At 48.2% G+C, this 20,100-nt stretch overlaps 1 protein-coding gene across 1 annotated transcript in view; it reads left to right on the top strand.

Moving 5' to 3' along the window:
* RTN4R (reticulon 4 receptor) overlaps window positions 1-20,100 on the top strand; it is a 70,060-nt gene that overhangs the window by 27,207 nt on the left and 22,753 nt on the right. The window contains exons 2-3 of the mRNA XM_030219078.1: window positions 996-1,107; window positions 11,257-11,398. Of these exons, the coding sequence (XP_030074938.1) occupies window positions 11,353-11,398 (46 nt within the window). The 5' untranslated portion in view covers window positions 996-1,107; window positions 11,257-11,352. The remainder of the gene's footprint in view (window positions 1-995; window positions 1,108-11,256; window positions 11,399-20,100) is intronic.

Genomic DNA, 20,100 nt, shown 5'->3' with positions numbered 1-20,100 from the left:
TGCTCCCTCTGCCCCGGAACAGGAAGTAGCCTGTTTCGGGGCAGAAGGAGCATGGAAACGAAGAGCCGACAGGCGCGCGGCACCCCCCAAGAGGCGTGCACCCGGGGCGGACCGCCCCCACCGCCCCCCCCTTGGTACGCCACTGCGGTTAGTGGCTAGCCATTAACCAACTTTATTGTGTAACACAGGCGGTCAGGTGTGGATAGTCAGCATCAAACTGCTATGTTGAGCACTTAAATAACAGGCCTATCTGTGACCACTAAAATGTTAACCGGTTAGCGCTGAAAATCAGCATAGCCGGTTAACTTTTTAGCAGCCAAAATACACCCAGATATTCAGTGCTGGTTGCAAGAAATTGCCCGGTATTAAATATGTGGATTTAACGCAGGTGGTGGACAGCAAACACATGACCGGCTATCATGTTCCTTATCTTTTCAATGCAGATTGGGTATGGGAATGTGAAACAAAACTGTGGGGATGGTGAGCAGGCAGTTCCAATATAATGAGGATGGAAAAGAATTGACTGGGGATAGTGAGGGGACAGTATGGGGACCATATATGTCCCCGTGCACACTTCTAGCAGCTATGATATAGCTGGCTCTGGAAACCTGGAAATTCAATGCCAGAGCCCGGATATGGCCAGCAGATTTTACAGCAAAACACTGAGGACCACTGGCTGAATATCAGCCCTAGTACATTTTCAAAGGGGCCAGTTTAGGAGCATAACTCTGAAAATTAGGAGCATAAATCTTTTGAATATTGGGCCCAAAATATTTAGATTTCTTCAAGCTAACACCTGCCTCCTACACCTTCAACAACACATCACAGAGTTGGGTGTCCACCATGTAGGTGATCACACTACACTAAAGGTGACTTACTGGAGAGGGTGATGTGGAGGAAAGTATTGTATTTACACTAATGAATGGTCCTAAGGTAACATATATACATATATATATAACTGATCGGGCCTATATGTGTCCTTCCATTTCTCTCAGGCAAAGCTCTTCAAAAATACAGATGGTGAACCTTCGAATTGAAATGTATCACGACCATGATGATCTCCTCCTGAACTGTGCACCCATATGCTCATTGTCTGTCCTCTACAAGGTGGTAATGTATCATGTCGTACGGTATTGGAAGTTTTTACCAGGGACATGCAGAAATGGCTCATAAAGAGTAATATTCAAAACTATTTAACTGGACAGGAATGGCTCCTTGCTGGTCAAATAGCGTTTTAGCACCTAACTGCAGATTTTCAGTGGGTGATAACTGGTTATATCCCACTGGATATCCACAGTTAATGGCTAGCCGCTGACTACATTACGTGACACAGCCAGTTAGGTGCAGATATTCAATGCCAAACCGGCTCTGTTTAGTGGTTAAAATAGGCTACATACATTGCAGGCCCGTCTTTAACAGCTAAGCACTTAATATCAGCTTAATCAATTAAGTTGGTGCAGCCAAAAATGAAACTAAATACTCAATTTCAATCACCGGAAATGGCCCGGCATTGAATAGCCATGCATGGAGGGTGAGAGAGAGAAATGTTGGTTTTCACAGAGAGAGTAGTGGATGCTTGGAATGCCCTCCCGCGGGAGGTGGTGGAAATGAAAACGGTAACGGAATTCAAACATGCGTGGGATAAGCATAAAGGAATCCTGTGCAGAAGGAATGGATCCTCAGGAGCTTAGTCGAGATCGGGAGGCGGGGCTGGTGGTTGGGAGGCGGGAATAGTGCTGGGCAGACTTAGACGGTCTGTGCCAGAGCCGGTGGTTGGGAGGCGGGGCTGGTGTTTGGGAGGCGGGGATAGTGCTGGGCAGACTTATACGGTCTGTGCCCTGAAGAGCACAGGTACAAATCAAAGTAGGGTTTACACAAAAAGTAGCACATATGAGTTGTTGGGCAGACTGGATGGACCGTGCAGGTCTTTTTCTGCCATCATCTACTATGTTACTATGTTACTAAGTGTCAGAGGGGAGAGATGCAGCATGGAGGGTGAGAGGGAGAATTGTTGGACATATGGGTGGAGAGGAGGGTGAGAGAGGGAGAAATGTTGGACATAGGGCTGGAGAAGTGGGTGAAAGGCTGCATGGAGGGTGAGAGGGGTGACAGAGGAAGAAATGTTGGGCATTAAGGGTGGGGTTGAGGGTGAGAAAGAGGGAAGAATGTTGGATATAATGGTGGAGGGAAGGGGGAGATGCTGCATGGAGGGTGAGGGGGTGAAAGAGGGACAAATGTTGGACGTAAGGGTGGAAGGGAGGGTGAGATGGTGCACAGGGGAGAGAGGCAGAAACGTTGGACAAGGTAGTGGACAGGAGGAAGGGAGAAAATGCTGCATGGGGGAGTGGGAAGAGAGATTTTGGGCACAAGGACAAGAAAGAGAGAGATGGTGGAGAATAGGAGAGAGGGAGAGATATTGGACATGGGGGTAGATGAGAGGGAGGGAGAGATACACAGGAGATAAGAGAGGGGAGAAAGAGGGAGATGTTAGATCCAAGAGGAGAAGGGAGTGATGGAGAAATGCCAGACAGTGGAAGTGAGGGAAGAGAGAAGGAGAAATGCTGGAAAAATGGGGGAGCGAGCAGGAGGGAAGAGAGAAAGCACAGGGAGATGTCAGGCTATGAAAGGGGAGAAAGAGGGAGCAGTTGCTGGGCTAGAAGGGTGGAGAGGATGGTGAAACCATGTGGGAGAGGCCAGAAGGGGGTGGCAAGAAAATGAATGAGAGGATAGTGATTACAGTGAGTAGAAATATGATAATGGGGATTAAAGAAGAAGAATGAAGGGCTGGGGAAGGTTTGAGATGGGCAATGGGAGAGCTAATGGGTGACAGAAGATAGAAATGTGATAGGTGGCTGAAAAGTAAAGAGGAGGAGAAGGGTGATAGAGGGTGAAATTTGAGTTGACAGAGCAGAAAAGAAAAAAAAAAACAGGAAAGAGCTAAAAAGGAACAATCAAGATGTCAGAGGAGGTGTAGTGAGGGATTAGACAGGAAAAAAGACATAGACAGGAAAGCAGAAAAGAGAATCCAGAACCAACATGATGGAAAAATAAAATGTCCAGATTACAAAGGTAGAAAAAAAGAATTTTATTTTGAATGCTTTAAATGGAATACGTTAGCTTTGGGAAAAATGTGCATAGTAAATGTTCAGTAGAAAAGGAAATGCATTTCTGTTTTTCCTCTCTCCAGTGTTGCAGTACATGTTAAGTTTAATTTTGGGGAGTTCCCATCTCAATTTTTGTCTAAATAGTTTTACTTTTAATTTGTGATCCCTTGTTCTGTATTTGGTGAGGGTCTGTTGGTGTGTTGATCAAGTCTCCACAGTGCTATAATCTGCATTCTCAGATAAGTGAGCTGGTCGCTGTTTTGTTCTCTTTTTTTGTTTTTAAAGTTTGATGTAGATAAAATAAGGCTTTGGATACAAATGATTTTGATGATGTGTGGTGTCTGCCATTTTGACTTCAACGCTTCAGTGTTACACAGTGTTTGAACAGACTGGAAGGTAAAACTAACAGTTTGTTACTCTGTGAACATACAGTGTTGGTACATGAGTCAGGTCTCTCTGCCTCTCTGCTATACACCAATCCACATTCTCCCCTCATTGTGCTGAGCTATCTATTTGAATGTATCTTGAAGGAACAGAAAACATATTTCTCTACCACTAGCAGTCTACATTTAAGATATACATATGTTAGTGCAGAGAAGTTCTTGTCCTATTGGTTTGTGTCCTGAAATGCTTCACATGCTAAGGGCTGTTCTCTTGTTCTAATTTCTTTATGCTCATGCATTGAAGTTATATATGGGGCAGGAGTTACACACAGCATAAAGATTGCCCAGATGGTGAAAATGTGGTAGATCTAGCACGGTGGAAATGGTAGGGTCATATGACATCCCACCTCCCCATCCTTTCATATGGCATGGCCAATGTGTTGGCAGTGGCCTAGTAATGATATTCCTTGCTTACATGCTTTGTCTATGGATGACGACTGCCTAGGAGTAGCTTCTTCCAGCCCTTCTGCTCCAGCTTGTTCATGACCGCCTGACCCAGCTTCTCCCTACTCGTTCCAGTCCGCCTGACCCAGCTTCTCCCTGCTTATTCCAGTCTGCCTGATCCAACTTCTCCCTGCTTGTTCCTGTCCATCTGCTCCAGCTTGTTCCGGTTCGCCTGATCCAGCTTCTCCCTGCTTGTTCCAGTCCATCTGCTCCAGCTTCTCCCTACTACTACTACTACTACTACTACTACTATTTAGCATTTCTATAGCGCTACAAGGCATACGCAGCGCTGCACAAACATAGAAGAAAGACAGTCCTTGCTCAAAGAGCTTACAATCTAATAGACAAAAAATAAAGTAAGCAAATCAAATCAATTATTGTGTACAGGAAGGAGGAGGGTAGGTGGATGCATGTGGTTACAAGTGGTTACGAGTCAAAAGCAATGTTAAAGAGGTGGGCTTTCAGTCTAGATTTAAAGGTGGCCAAGGAAGGGGCAAGACGTAGGGGCTCAGGAAGTTTATTCCAGGTGTAGGGTGCAGCGAGACAGAAGGCGCGAAGTCTGGAGTTGGCAGTAGTGGAGAAGGGAACAGATAAGAAGGATTTATCCATGGAGCGGAGTGCACGGGAAGGGGTGTAGGGAAGGACGAGTGTGGAGAGATACTGGGGAGCAGCAGAGTGAGTACATTTATAGGTTAGTAGAAGAAGTTTGAACAGGATGCGAAAACGGATAGGGAGCCAGTGAAGCGACTTGAGGAGAGGGGTAGTATGAGTAAAGCGACCCTGGCGGAAGACGAGATGGGCAGCAGAGTTTTGAACCGATTGGAGAGGGGAGAGGTGACTAAGTGGGAGGCCAGCAAGAAGCAGATTGCAGTAGTCTAAACGAGAGGTGACAAGGGTGTGGATGAGGGTTTTGGTAGAGTGCTCGGAAAGAAAGGGGCGGATTTTACGGATGTTGTAAAGAAAGAAACGACAGGTCTTGGCGGTCTGCTGGATGTGAGCAGAGAAGGAGAGAGAAGAGTCAAAGATGACCCCAAGGTTTCGAGCCGAGGAGACAGGGAGAATGAGAGAGCCATCAACAGAAATAGAAAACGGGGTGGAGTGGGGAGGTGGGTTTGGGGGGAAAAATGAGAAGTTCGGTTTTGGTCATGTTTAATTTCAGGTGGCGTTGAGACATCCAGATAGCAATGTCAGACAAGCACGCTGAAACTTTGGTTTGGATGCAAGGTGAGATATCAGGGGTAGAAAGGTAGATTTGGGAGTCATCAGCATAGAGATGGTAGGAAAAGCCATGGGATGAGATTAATGAACCAAGGGAAGAAGTGTAGATAGAAAAGAGGAGGGGACCAAGAACAGAACCCTGAGGTACGCCGACAGGCAGAGGGATAGAAGTAGAAGAGGATCCACCAGAGTGAACACTAAAGGTGCGGAGGGAGAGGTAGGAAGAGAACCAGGAAAGGACAGAGCCCTGGAATCCAAGTGAAGACAGGATATCAAGGAGTATGCTGTGATCGACAGTGTCAAAAGCAGCGGAAAGATCAAGAAGAATGAGGATGGAATAGAGACCTCTGTATTTAGCCAGTAATAGGTCATTGGAGACTTTAGTAAGAGCAGTTTCGGTTGAGTGCAAAGGGCGAAAACCAGATTGTAGTGGGTCAAGAATAGCATGTGAGGAGAGAAAATCAAGGCAGCGGCGGTGAACAGCACGCTCAAGTAATTTGGAGAGAAAAGGGAGGAGGGAGATGGGTCGGTAATTAGAGGGACAAGTAGGGTCGAGTGAAGGCTTCTTAAGGAGAGGTGTGACCATTGGAGCCGACTCTGTGGATGCTTGAGCACCCCCAATATTGAGAAAATTCCTTGTTTGTGTCCAGGGAGGAGTTATTTCCTTTGGGATTAGCACCCCCAATAATTTTGAAAAGTTGGCTCCTATGGGTGTGACCACAGCATGTTTAAAGGCAGCAGGGACAGTCGCAGTGGAAAGTGAGAGGTTGAGAATGTGACAGATAAAAGGAATAAGAGCAGGAGAGATGGCATTAAGAAGGTGGGTGGGAATGGGATCAGAGGAACAGGTGGTACATTTTGACGAAGAAAGGAGAAGTGTAGTTTCCTCTATAGTAACTTCAGGAAAGGAGGAAAAAAAATGAGGGGAATGCTTGTTCCAGTCCGCCTGATCCAGCTTGTTCCAGTCCGCCTAATCCAGCTTGTTCCAGTCCGCCTGATCCAGCTCGTTCCAGTCCGTCTGTTCCAGCTTGTTCCAGCTTGCTCCAATCCTGCTGCCCTGCTCTCTTCTGCTCCAAACTATTCCAGCTTGTTTCAGTCCGGCTACTGTGCTCTCCACCGCACTCACCTGTTCCTGCCTGCCTGCCAGCCAATCAACCAACTTCCAAATTATTCCAGCTTGTTCCAGTCCTGTTGCTGAGCTCTCCACCACACTCACCTGTTCCTGCCTGCCTGCCTGCCTGCTAGCCAATCAACCAACCTGCCTGCTATCAGCCCTTCAACTTGCCTGCTTATCTGCCCATCAACAACCTGCTGCTGAGCTCTCCACCGCACTCACCTGTTCCTGCCTGCCTGCCTGCTAGCCAATCAACCAACCAACCTGCCTGCTATCAGCCCTTCAACTTGCCTGCTTATCTGCCCATCAACAACCTGCCTGCCTCCTAGCCTGCACAACTACCTACCTGCCTCCCCGCCTGCCTCCTAGCCTGCACAACTACCTCAGTCACTACTTATGGCCCCCATACACATTCTCTTCCTTGCCTTATCCCTTCCTAATCTTTTCCCCCTCCCCCCATCGCTGTATACCGCACGAACTCACTACCCATCCATGTCCTCTCCCGTCCTGCTCACTACTGCAATACCCTACCCACCCCCGTCCCCCACCACCTCACCATCTCCTCCTCCTCCTTCCTAGCTCTCAACCTTCAACACCTCCTTCCTGCCATGAACCCTTCCCCATTCCTCCTAAGCGCATCCCGCCTTCGTCGCCTTCGTCGCCCTACCTCCCCCACCCTCCTCCGCACTCTCTTGCTCCTTCTCCTGCTATCCGCGGGAGACATCAATCCCAACCCAGGTCCCCCACACCTGTCCTCGTCTCATCCATGCAAACGTTTCCGCGATGTCTCCAATCTCATCTCTATTCCCCTCCTCCTCCCCCCCTCCTCCCTTCCCTTCTCGTGTGCCCTGTGGAATGCCCGCTCGGTCCGCAACAAACTTTCCTTCACCCATGATCTCTTCATCTCCCGCTCCCTTCAACTGCTTCCCCTAACTGAAACCTGGCTCACCCCTGACGACTCTGCCTCAGTCACGGCCCTATGCCATGGAGGTTATCTTTTCTCCCATTCTCCCCGCCCAGTTGGCCGCGGCTTCGGCGTCGGGTTACTACTTTCGCCCTCCTGCAGTTTTCAACCTCTCCTTCTACCGCAGTCTCACTCCTTCTCATCCTTTGAAGTTCACTCCATCCGTCTATTCTATCCGCTGCCACTCAGAGTTGCAGTCATTTACCGCCCCCCTGAGAATTCCCTCTCTTCCTTCCTTACCGACTTCGATGCCTGGCTGTCCGCTTTTCTTGAGCCCTCATCCCCATCCCTCATTCTTGGAGACTTTAACATACACACTGATGACCCATCCAACTCTTATGCTTCTCATTTCCTCACTCTAACCTCCTCTTTCAGCCTCCAACTTAGCTCCACCACCCCTACTCACCAATCTGGCCACTGTCTTGACCTCGTCCTCTCCTCTACCTGCTCACCCTCCAATTTCTGCGCTTCAGCTCTTCCTCTCTCTGACCATCACCTGATCACCTTCACACTTCATCACCCTCCCCCTCAGTCCCACCCAACACTAACCACTACTTCCAGGAATCTCCAGGCTTTCGACCCTCCCACCTTATCCTCTAGTATCTCTAATCTCCTCCCTTCCATCATGTCCTCCGAGTCTGTCGACAAAGCTGTTTCCACTTACAATGCCACTCTCTCCTCTGCTTTGGACACCCTTGCACCATCCATCTCCCATCCCACAAGGCGTACTAATCCCCAGCCCTAGCTGACCCCTTGCACCTGATACCTTCGCTCCTGCGCCCGATCGGCTGAACGCCTCTGGAGGAAATCTCGCACCCATACTGATTTCATTCATTATAAATTCATGCTTTCCTCCTTCCAGTCCTCCCTATTCCTCGCCAAACAGGACTATTACACCCAACTGACTAATTCCCTCAGCTCTAACCCTCGTCGTCTCTTCGCCACCCTTAACTCCCTCCTCAAAGTGCCCTCCGCTCCCACCCACCCCCACCCCCACTCTCTCCTCAATCACTGGCTGACTACTTCCGTGACAAGGTGCAGAAGATCAACCTCGAATTCACCACCAAGCCATCTCCTCCTCTTCACCCTTTAACCCACTACCTCAACCAACCAACCCAGGCCTCCTTCTCCTCTTTTCCTGATGTCACCGAAGAGGAAACGGCCCATCTTCTTTCCTCCTCGAAATGCACCACCTGTTCCTCTGACCCCATCCCCACCAATTTGCTTAACACCATCTCTCCTACTGTCACGCCCCCCCATCTGTCATATCCTCAACCTCTCTCTCTCCACTGCAACTGTCCCTGACATCTTGAAGCATGCTGTAGTCACACCACTCCTCAAAAAACCATCACTTGACCCTACCTGTCCCTCCAACTACTTCCCCATTTCCCTCCTACCCTTCCTCTCCAAGATACTTGAACGTGCCGTTCACAGCCGTTGCCTTGATTTTCTCTCCTCTCATGCCATCCTCGATCCGCTTCAATCCGGCTTTCACCCCCTACACTCGACAGAAACGGCACTATCTAAAGTCTGCAATGACCTGTTCCTTGCCAAATCCAAAGGTCACTACTCCATCCTCATCCTCCTCGACCTATCCGCCGCTTTTGAGGCTGACGGAGGAGTGGCCTAGTGGTTAGGGTGGTGGACTTTGGTCCTGGGGAACTGAGTTCGATTCCCACTTCAGGCACAGGCAGCTCTTGTGACTCTGGGCAAGTCACTTAACCCTCCATTACCCCATGTAAGCCACATTGAGCCTGCCATGAGTGGGAAAGCACAGGGTACAAATGCAACAAAAAAAAAATTACTTCTTGCCACACTGTCCTCATTTGGATTCCAGGGCTCTGTCCTCACCTGGTTCTCCTCTTATCTCTCCCACCGTACCTTCAGAGTACATTCTCGTGGTTCTTCCTCCACCCCCATCCTGTTCTCTGTTGGAGTTCCTCAAGGATCTGTCCTTGGACACCTTCTTTTTTCAATCTACACCTCCTCCCTGGGCTCCCTGATCTCATCTCATGGTTTCCAATATCATCTTTATGCCAACGACACCAGCTTTATCTCTCCACACCAGACATCACTGCGGAAACCCAGGCCAAAGTATCGGCCTGCTTATCCGACATTGCTGCCTGGAAGTCCAACCGCCACCTGAAACTGAACATGGCCAAGACAGAGCTTATTGTCTTCCCACCCAAACCCACTTCTCCTCTCCCTCCACTCTCTATCTCAGTTGATAACACCCTCATCCTCCCCGTCTCATCTGCCCGCAACCTTGGAGTCATCTTCGACTCCTCCCTCTCCTTCTCTGCGCATATCCAGCAGATAGCCAAGACCTGTCGCTTCTTCCTCTATAACATTAGCAAAATTCGCCCTTTCCTCTCTGAGCACACCACCCGAACTCTCATCCACTCTCTCATTTCCTCTCGCCTAGACTACTGCAACCTACTCCTCACTGGCCTCCCACTTAGCCATCTATCCCCCCTTCAGTCCGTTCAGAACTCTGCTGCATGTCTTATCTTCCACCTGGACCGATATACTCATATCACCCCTCTCCTCAAATCACTTCACTGGCTTCCGATCAGGTACCACATACAGTTCAAGCTTCTCCTACTAACCTACAAATGCACTCGATCTGCAGCTCCTCCTTACCTCTCTACCCTCATCTCCCCTTACGTTCCTACCCGTAACCTCCGCTCTCAAGACAAATCCCTCCTTTCGGTACCCTTCTCCACCACTGCCAACTCCAGGCTCTGCCCTTTCTGCCTCGCCTCACCCCATGCTTGAAATAAACTCCCTGAGCCCATATGCCAGGCCCCCTCCCTACCCATCTTTAAATCCTTGCTCAAAGCCCACCTCTTCAATGTTGCCTTTGACACCTAACCACTATACCTCTATTCAGGAAATCTAGACTGCCCCAATTTGACATTTCATCCTTTAGATTGTAAGCTCCTTTGAGCAGGGACTATCCTTCTTTGTTAAACTGTACAGTGCTGCGTAACCCTAGTAGCGCTCTAGAAATGTTAAGTAGTAGTAGTAGTAGTATGTAGGTTCGTCGCATAGCACCCGACACTCCTTCAATCCACAGCTATGTCACACCTAAATGTTGCTATTACTGGCAGTAAAGTTAATGCTATACAGCTACAGTGCTCACGTTTACAGAGATGTCACTTGTAATGAACACCATATATGTGGGCAGGGTTCCCTAGAAGTATGCGATCAGTATAAACCTGGATCCTGCATTTACAAAAGGGATATGGGAAGAGAAAGATTCTTACCGATGCACCCTGGATTGGAATCTCCTGCAGAGGTACCTAGATTCACACATGGAGGCCTTCTTGTCCTTAGAGTACAGGGTGGCTCTGGGTCTCCTGACCATCTTACAGAGTTTGTGCACCTCCTCTTCACTGAAGTAGGCTCCCTCTTCCTTGGCATTGTCTTTGCAGTGTGTCGGGTACTAAGTCACACAATGTGCTTCTCCACAGTCCAAATCTAATACATGGCTACCTGCTGGCTTATACTCAGGGTTGTGGTGGCATATACTTGGATATATGGTGCCAGGTCCCCAGATATATCCTGCTATGGCAACATTCATCTAGGTAGCTGGCAGTACACCTCTGGAGGGATGGTGATAGCCACCTGTGTTTGGTCAGTGATCCCATTAAAGTGTTGTTATTTGATGAGCAGCAACACCATGGCCATCTAGTGGTCAATATTCATCTGTGTGTGGGTTGTATGGCAGCCATATCAATTTTTAATCGTGACATTTAAGGGTCTGTATGCATGTTCATATGTTGCTACTTGTCTGGGAATACTTGCCTCTTATGCAGCTGTCTAACCATATTTGAAAATGTGGGTTTTAACTTTGTCCAGTTATATTTGATTGGGTACTTAGTCATTCATGCATTCTCTAAATATTGACAGAGGTCAAATACACAAGAGAGAACTGATCATCACTCTCTCTGTATTTCTTTTCAGCATTTAATATTCCATTGGTCTCTACAGTTTCAAAGCTGCTAAAAATACGAAATATGCTATAGCTCCACATGACTCATTACCTTCCAATATACTGAAATGCCTGGACACATTAGTGCTGCCTTTTCTACAGCATCTGATCACCGTAAGTCTAACCAATGGCCATGTGCCCTCCAGTTGGAAAAACTGAATCTGTTTGCCCCGCATTAAGGACACCTAGAGGCCCATTTTCCAAAGAGAAAAACATCCAAAATGTGTCTTAAAGCACCATTTGGATAATTTTCTTCTCAAAACTTCCAAATCAGTATTTTCAAAACCTATTTTGCAGATGTTTATCTGTACAATTCATCTGGAATGCGTCCAAATCTCAAGGGAGCATGTTGGGGGCGTTTCAGGGTCAGGCATAGGGCATTCCTAGCACTCAGACGTTTTACAGCTATAATGGAACAAAACCAAAATATCTGGGGCTGAAATGAATAAGGCACAAAAAGGTGCCCTAAATGACCAGATGACCACTCTCTCATAAATGTTCATTATGTATACTCGGAAAACCCGACTGGGTTTGGGAACCACTGCTGTACTCTTATGTTTTTTGAGTAATAAACCTTAGAAATTTGCAACTTGTTCAAAATATTGCAATTATTAAACTAATAACAGTTTCAAAGAAATTTAATCATGTGATCCCTTTGCTTAAAGAGGCATGTTGGCTTCCTGTTACGCACAGAATAATGTTCAAAACTTTGATCCTTGTTCATAAAATGTATAGAAACATAGAAAATAGAGCTGTACCGAATAGAATATTTTACTATTTGGCCGAATAATGTATTCAGGGCACTATTCGGGGACAAATCAAATTGAACACGAGTATTTGGTACAGCCCTAATAGAAACATACTACTACTACTACTTAACATTTCTAAAGCGCTACTAGGGTTACGCAGCGCTGTACAATTTAACACGGAAGGACAGTCCCTGCTCGAAGAGCTTACAATCTAAAAAGACAAATGTACAGTTAATCGGATAGGTCAGACAGCTTGGGGCAACCTATATGTTCGAAAGGTTAGGTTCCGAATGCAGCATTGAAGAGGTGAGCTTTAAGCAAGGATTTGAAGATGGGTAAGGAGGGGGCTTGGCATAGGGATTCAGGAAGACTGTTCCAGGCATAGGGTGAGGCAAGGAAAAATGAGCGGAGCCTGGAATTGGCAATGGTGGAGAAGGCTACTGAGAGGAGGGATTTGTCATGTGAGCGGAGGTTACGGGCAGGAACGTAGGGGGAGATGAGGGTAGAGAGGTAGGGTGGAGCAGCAGAGTGAGTGCATTTGTAAGTAAGGAGGAGAAGCTTGAATTGGATGCGGTATCTGATCAGAAGCCAGTGAAGCGACTTGAGGAGAGGGGTGATATGAGTATATCGGTTCTGGCGGAATATGAGACGTGCGGCAGAGTTCTGAATGGATTGAAGGGGGGATAGATGGCTGAGTGGAAGGCCAGTGAGGAGCACGTTGCAGTAGTCGAGATGAGAGGTAATGAGAGCGTGGACGAGAGTTCGGGTGGTGTGCTCAGAGAGGAAAGGGCAAATTTTGTTGATGTTGAAAAGGAAGAAGCGACAGGTTTTGGCAGTCTGCTGGATATGCGCAGAGAAGGAGAGGGAAGAGTCGAAGATGACCCCGAGGTTGCGGGCAGATGAGACGGGGAGGATGAGGGTGCCATCAACTGAGATAGAGAGTGGGGGAAGAGGAGAAGTGGGCATAGGTGGAAAGACGAGGAGCTCGGTCTTGGACATGTTCAGCTTCAGGTGGCGGTTGGACATCCAGGCAGCAATGTCGGATAGGCAGGCCGATACCTTGGCCTGGGTCTCTGCGGTGATGTCTGGTGTGGAGAGATAGAGCTGGGTGTCATCAGCGTAAAGATGATACTGGAAGCCATAAGATGAGATCAGTGAGCCTAGGGAAGAGGTGTAGATAGAGAAGGGAAGGGGTCCAAGAACAGATCCCTGGGAAACTCCAACAGATAGCGGGATGGGAGTGGAGGAAGATCCATGAGAGTGCACTCTGAATGTGCGGTGGGAGAGATAGGAGGAGAACCAGGAGAGCACAAAGCCCTGGAACCCAAATGAGGCCAGTGTGACGAGAAATAAATCGTGATTGACAGTGTCAAAAGCGGCAGAAAGATCGAGGAGGATGAGGATGGAGTAGTGGCCTCTGGATTTGGCCAGGAGCAGGTCATTGCAGACTTTAGAGAGTGCTGTTTCTGTCGAGTGGAGAGGGCGGAAACCGGATTGGAGTGGGTCGAGGATGGCATGAGAGGAGAGAAAATCAAGACAGCGGCTGTGAACGGCGCACTCAAGTATTTTGGAGAGGAAGGGTAGGAGAGAGATGGGGCGATAGTTGGAGGGGCAGGTAGGGTCGAGTGATGGTTTTTTGAGGAGAGGTGTGACTACGGCGTGCTTGAAGGTGTCAGGGACAGTTGCAGTGGAGAGAGAGAGGTTAAGGATGCGACAGATGGAGGGGTTGACAGTATGGGCGATGGTGTTAAGTAGGTTGGTGGGGATGGGATCAGAGGAACAGGTGGTGCATTTCGAGGAGGAAAGAAGGCGGGAGGTTTCATCCTCGGTGATCTCAGGAAAGGAGGAGAAGGAGGCCTGGGTTGGTTGGTTGAGGGAGAGGGTTAATGGGTGACGAGGGGGGTGGGGGGTGATGGCTTGGTAGTGAATTCAAGGTTGATCTTTTGCACTTTGTCGTGGAAGTAATCAGCCAGTGATTGAGGAGAGAGTGAGGGGGGAGTGGGATCGGGGGGCACCTTGAGGAGAGAGTTAAGGGTGGCGAAGAGACGACGAGGGTTGGAGCTGAGAGAATTGGTCAATTGGGTGTAATAGTCCTGTTTTGCAAGAAATAGGGAGGAGTGGAAAGAGGATAGCATGAATTTATAGTGAAGGAAGTCTGAATGAGTACGAGATTTCCTCCAGAGGCGTTCGGCAGATCGTGCGCAGGAGCGAAGGTAATGGATGCAAGGGGTCAGCCAGGGTTGGGGATTGGTACGCTTTGTGGGATGGGAGATGGATGGTGCGAGGGTGTCCAGAGCAGAGGAGAGAGCGGCATTGTAAGCGGAGACAGCTTTGTCGACAGTCTCGGAAGACATGATGGATGGGAGGAGATTAGAGATACTAGCGGATAAGGTGAGGGGGTCAATGGCCTGGAGATTCCTGGAGGTGGTGGTTAAGGTTGGGCGGGGCAGGGGAGGGTGAAGAAGTGTGAATGTGATCAGGTGGTGATCGGAGAGAGGAAGAACTGAAGCTTGGAAGTTGGAGGGTGAGCCGGATGAGGAAAGGATGAGGTCAAGACAATGGCCGTCACGGTGAGTAGGGTTGGTAGAGCACAGCTGGAGGTTGAAGGAGGAAGTTAGGGTGAGGAACTTAGAAGCGTGAGGGTCGGATGGGTCATCAACATGTATATTGAAGTCTCTGAGAATGAGAGATGGAGATGAGGGTTCGAGAAAGACAGAGAGCCAGGCATCGAAGTCGGTAAGGAAGGAAGAGAAGGATTTATCAGGGGGGCGGTAGATGACTGCTACTCTGAGTGGTAGCGGGTTGAATAATCGGATGGAGTGGGCTTCAAAGGATGAGAAACAGTGGGACTGCGGTAGGAGGAGGGGTTGGAAACTACAGGAGGGCGAGAGTAGTAACCCAATGCCTCCACCGCGGCCAACTGAGCGGGGAGTGTGTGAGAAGAGGTGACCACCATGGCAAAGGGCTGCGACTGAGGCAGAGTCGTCCGGGGAGATCCAGGTTTTGGTTAGGGCGAGCAGTTGAAGGGAGTGGGAGATGAAGAGATCGTGGGTGAAGGGCAGTTTGTTGCAGACTGAGTGGGCATTCCACAAGGCGCAAGAGAAGGGGAGGGAAGAAGGGGGGAGGAGGGGAATAGAGACGAGATTGGAGACGTCCCGGAATCGTCCGCGTGGATAGGACGGGGACAGATGAGGGGGACCTGGATTAGGCTTAATGTCTCCGGCGGATAGTAGGAGGAGGAGCAAGAGAGAGCGGAGGAGGGAGGGGGAGGACGGGCGACGAAGGCGACGAAGACGGGGTGCACTTAGGAGGAATGGGGATGGGTTAATAGCAGGAAGGAAGTGTTGAAGGTTGAGAGCTAGGATGGAGGAGGGGGATAAGAGGGATGGTGAGGTGGTGAGGGATGGGGGTGAAAGGGGTATTGAAACATAGAAAAATGTAGACAGATAAAGACCTAGGCTGCGATATTCAGACCACGGGAGATAGCCGGACTGGTCTCCCGCGGTCCGCACTGAACCCGGATATTCAATGCCAGGCTGTTATCTATAAATCGGCCAAAGATATTCCAGGGTTTAACACGGCCAAATATGACCACCAAACCCAGTTTAAAAATTGTCAGTTAGCCCGTTATATCTTGTGACATAACCGGTTATCCGCCAGCCTCAAACCGCAAATATTCAGCAGAGGATAGCCAGTTATCCCCCACTGAATATCGGCGGATAGTCAGCATCCGGAGGGTGGTGGTTAATGGAATTCACTTGGTGGAAAGAAAGGTGAGTAGTGGGCCTCAAGGATCAGTGCTGGGGCCGATTCTGTTCAATATATTTGTCAGTGACATTGCTGAAAGATTAGAAGGCAAAGTCTGCCTTTTTGCAGATGATACCAAGATTTGCAACAGAGTGGACACTCCAGAGGGAGTGGTAAACATGAAAAAGGATCTGCAAAAGTTAGAATTAAAATTCAATGCAAAGATGTGCAAAGTGATGCACTTAGGGAGTAGAAATCCAAGTGAGATATATGTGTTAGGCAGTGAGAGGCTGATATCCACAGACAGGGAGAGGGATCTTGGGGTGATAGTATCTGAGGATCTGAAGGTGACGAAACTCCATGACAAGGCGGTGGCCATAACCAGAAGGATGCTAGGTTGTATAGAGAGGTGTAACCAGCAAAAGAAAGGAGGTGTTGATGCCCTTGTACAAGTTGTTGTTGAGGCCCCACCTGGAGTATTGTGTTCAGTTTTGGAGGCCATATCTTGCTAAAGACGTAAGAAGACTTGAAGCGGTCCAGAGAAAGGCCACAAGAATGATATCAGGCTTGCGCCAAAGGACATATGAGAAGAGACTGGAAGACCTGAATATGTATACCCTAGAGGAGAGGAGGGATGGAGGAGATATGATACAGATGTTTAAATATTTGAAAGGTATTAATATAGAAACAATATTTTCCAGAGAAGGGAAAGTGGTAAAACTAGAGGACATGAATTGTGATTGCGGGGTGGTAGACTTACGAGTAATGTCTGAAAATTCTTCTTCATGGAGAGGGTGATGGATGCCTGGAATGACCTCCTGAGGGAGGTGGTGGAAAAAAACTGTGGCGGAATTCAAAAAGGCGTGGGATGAACACAAAGGATCTCTAATTAGAAAATGAATGGTATAAAAAAGAAAACTTAAAGGGTTGTATATGTGTTTGCATGTTAAGTGGTGCTTAGATGGCAACTGTGGCCTGCATCATCTAAGGCCAGCGCTAGGCTGGCTTGTATGATCTGGGTCCCGCATATGGTGATCTGGTTTAGGATGGGCTGGAAAGAGCTTCAACGGAAACTCCAGTGTTTTGAAATATGAGGACAGTGCCGGGCAGACTTTTACAATCTGTGACACAAAAATGACAAGACGGATTTGGATAGGCTGGAGTGGGCTTTGACGGTAACTCCAGTAGTTGGAACATAAGGACAGAGTTGAGCAGACTTCTATGGTCTATGTCCCTGAAACACCAGAGAAAGACCATGATCAAGTATATAGCATGACATTCATTGTTGATTTAAATCTTGAATTGATAATGAATGTGACTGTTGGGCAGACTGGATGGACCATTCAGGTCTTTATCTACTGTCATTTACTATGTTACTATGTTAAATTGCGCTAAATATTGGATGGCCTATGGTCTATCCAGTCTGCCCATCCATGATGTCTACTCTTTCTATCACTCCCTTACAGATCCTATGGGGCTGATATTCTGACTGAGTCTCTTCTCATACAGTGGGGGAAATAAGTATTTGATCCCTTGCTGATTTTGTAAGTGTGCCCACTGACAAAGACATGAGCAGCCCATAATTGAAGGGTAGGTTATTGGTAACAGTGAGAGATAGCACATCACAAATTAAATCCGGAAAATCACATTGTGGAAAGTATATGAATTTATTTGCATTCTGCAGAGGGAAATAAGTATTTGATCCCCCACCAACCAGTAAGAGATCTGGCCCCTACAGACCAGGTAGATGCTCCAAATCAACTCGTTACCTGCATGACAGACAGCTGTCGGCAATGGTCACCTGTATGAAAGACACCTGTCCACAGACTCAGTGAATCAGTCAGACTCTAACCTCTACAAAATGGCCAAGAGCAAGGAGCTGTCTAAGGATGTCAGGGACAAGATCATACACCTGCACAAGGCTGGAATGGGCTACAAAACCATCAGTAAGACGCTGGGCGAGAAGGAGACAACTGTTGGTGCCATAGTAAGAAAATGGAAGAAGTACAAAATGACTGTCAATCGACAAAGATCTGGGGCTCCACGCAAAATCTCACCTCGTGGGGTATCCTTGATCATGAGGAAGGTTAGAAATCAGCCTACAACTACAAGGGGGGAACTTGTCAATGATCTCAAGGCAGCTGGGACCACTGTCACCACGAAAACCATTGGTAACACATTACGACATAACGGATTGCAATCCTGCAGTGCCCGCAAGGTCCCCCTGCTCCGAAAGGCACATGTGACGGCCTGTCTGAAGTTTGCCAGTGAACACCTGGATGATGCCGAGAGTGATTGGGAGAAGGTGCTGTGGTCAGATGAGACAAAAATTGAGCTCTTTGGCATGAACTCAACTCGCCGTGTTTGGAGGAAGAGAAATGCTGCCTATGACCCAAAGAACACCGTCCCCACTGTCAAGCATGGAGGTGGAAATGTTATGTTTTGGGGGTGTTTCTCTGCTAAGGGCACAGGACTACTTCACCGCATCAATGGGAGAATGGATGGGGCCATGTACCGTACAATTCTGAGTGACAACCTCCTTCCCTCCGCCAGGGCCTTAAAAATGGGTCGTGGCTGGGTCTTCCAGCACGACAATGACCCAAAACATACAGCCAAGGCAACAAAGGAGTGGCTCAGGAAGAAGCACATTAGGGTCATGGAGTGGCCTAGCCAGTCACCAGACCTTAATCCCATTGAAAACTTATGGAGGGAGCTGAAGCTGCGAGTTGCCAAGCGACAGCCCAGAACTCTTAATGATTTAGAGATGATCTGCAAAGAGGAGTGGACCAAAATTCCTCCTGACATGTGTGTAAACCTCATCATCAACTACAGAAGACGTCTGACCGCTGTGCTTGCCAACAAGGGTTTTGCCACCAAGTATTAGGTCTTGTTTGCCAGAGGGATTAAATACTTATTTCCCTCTGCAGAATGCAAATAAATTCATATACAGTGGGGGAAATAAGTATTTGATCCCTTGCTGATTTTGTAAGTTTGCCCACTGACAAAGACATGAGCAGCCCATAATTGAAGGGTAGGTTATTGGTAACAGTGAGAGATAGCACATCACAAATTAAATCCGGAAAATCACATTGTGGAAAGTATATGAATTTATTTGCATTCTGCAGAGGGAAATAAGTATTTAATCCCTCTGGCAAACAAGACCTAATACTTGGTGGCAAAACCCTTGTTGGCAAGCACAGCGGTCAGACGTCTTCTGTAGTTGATGATGAGGTTTGCACACATGTCAGGAGGAATTTTGGTCCACTCCTCTTTGCAGATCATCTCTAAATCATTAAGAGTTCTGGGCTGTCGCTTGGCAACTCGCAGCTTCAGCTCCCTCCATAAGTTTTCAATGGGATTAAGGTCTGGTGACTGGCTAGGCCACTCCATGACCCTAATGTGCTTCTTCCTGAGCCACTCCTTTGTTGCCTTGGCTGTATGTTTTGGGTCATTGTCGTGCTGGAAGACCCAGCCACGACCCATTTTTAAGGCCCTGGCGGAGGGAAGGAGGTTGTCACTCAGAATTGTACGGTACATGGCCCCATCCATTCTCCCATTGATGCGGTGAAGTAGTCCTGTGCCCTTAGCAGAGAAACACCCCCAAAACATAACATTTCCACCTCCATGCTTGACAGTGGGGACGGTGTTCTTTGGGTCATAGGCAGCATTTCTCTTCCTCCAAACACGGCGAGTTGAGTTCATGCCAAAGAGCTCAATTTTTGTCTCATCTGACCACAGCACCTTCTCCCAATCACTCTCGGCATCATCCAGGTGTTCACTGGCAAACTTCAGACGGGCCGTCACATGTGCCTTCCGGAGCAGGGGGACCTTGCGGGCACTGCAGGATTGCAATCCGTTATGTCGTAATGTGTTACCAATGGTTTTCGTGGTGACAGTGGTCCCAGCTGCCTTGAGATCATTGACAAGTTCCCCCCTTGTAGTTGTAGGCTGATTTCTAACCTTCCTCATGATCAAGGATACCCCACGAGGTGAGATTTTGCGTGGAGCCCCAGATCTTTGTCGATTGACAGTCATTTTGTACTTCTTCCATTTTCTTACTATGGCACCAACAGTTGTCTCCTTCTCGCCCAGCGTCTTACTGATGGTTTTGTAGCCCATTCCAGCCTTGTGCAGGTGTATGATCTTGTCCCTGACATCCTTAGACAGCTCCTTGCTCTTGGCCATTTTGTAGAGGTTAGAGTCTGACTGATTCACTGAGTCTGTGGACAGGTGTCTTTCATACAGGTGACCATTGCCGACAGCTGTCTGTCATGCAGGTAACGAGTTGATTTGGAGCATCTACCTGGTCTGTAGGGGCCA

Source organism: Microcaecilia unicolor, chromosome 11 (assembly GCF_901765095.1).
Source record: "Microcaecilia unicolor chromosome 11, aMicUni1.1, whole genome shotgun sequence".
In the NCBI taxonomy this organism is placed as follows: Eukaryota; Metazoa; Chordata; class Amphibia; order Gymnophiona; family Siphonopidae; genus Microcaecilia; species Microcaecilia unicolor.
The sequence above is the reverse complement of the archived record's forward strand: the minus strand, read 5'-3'. Positions and strand labels throughout refer to the sequence as shown.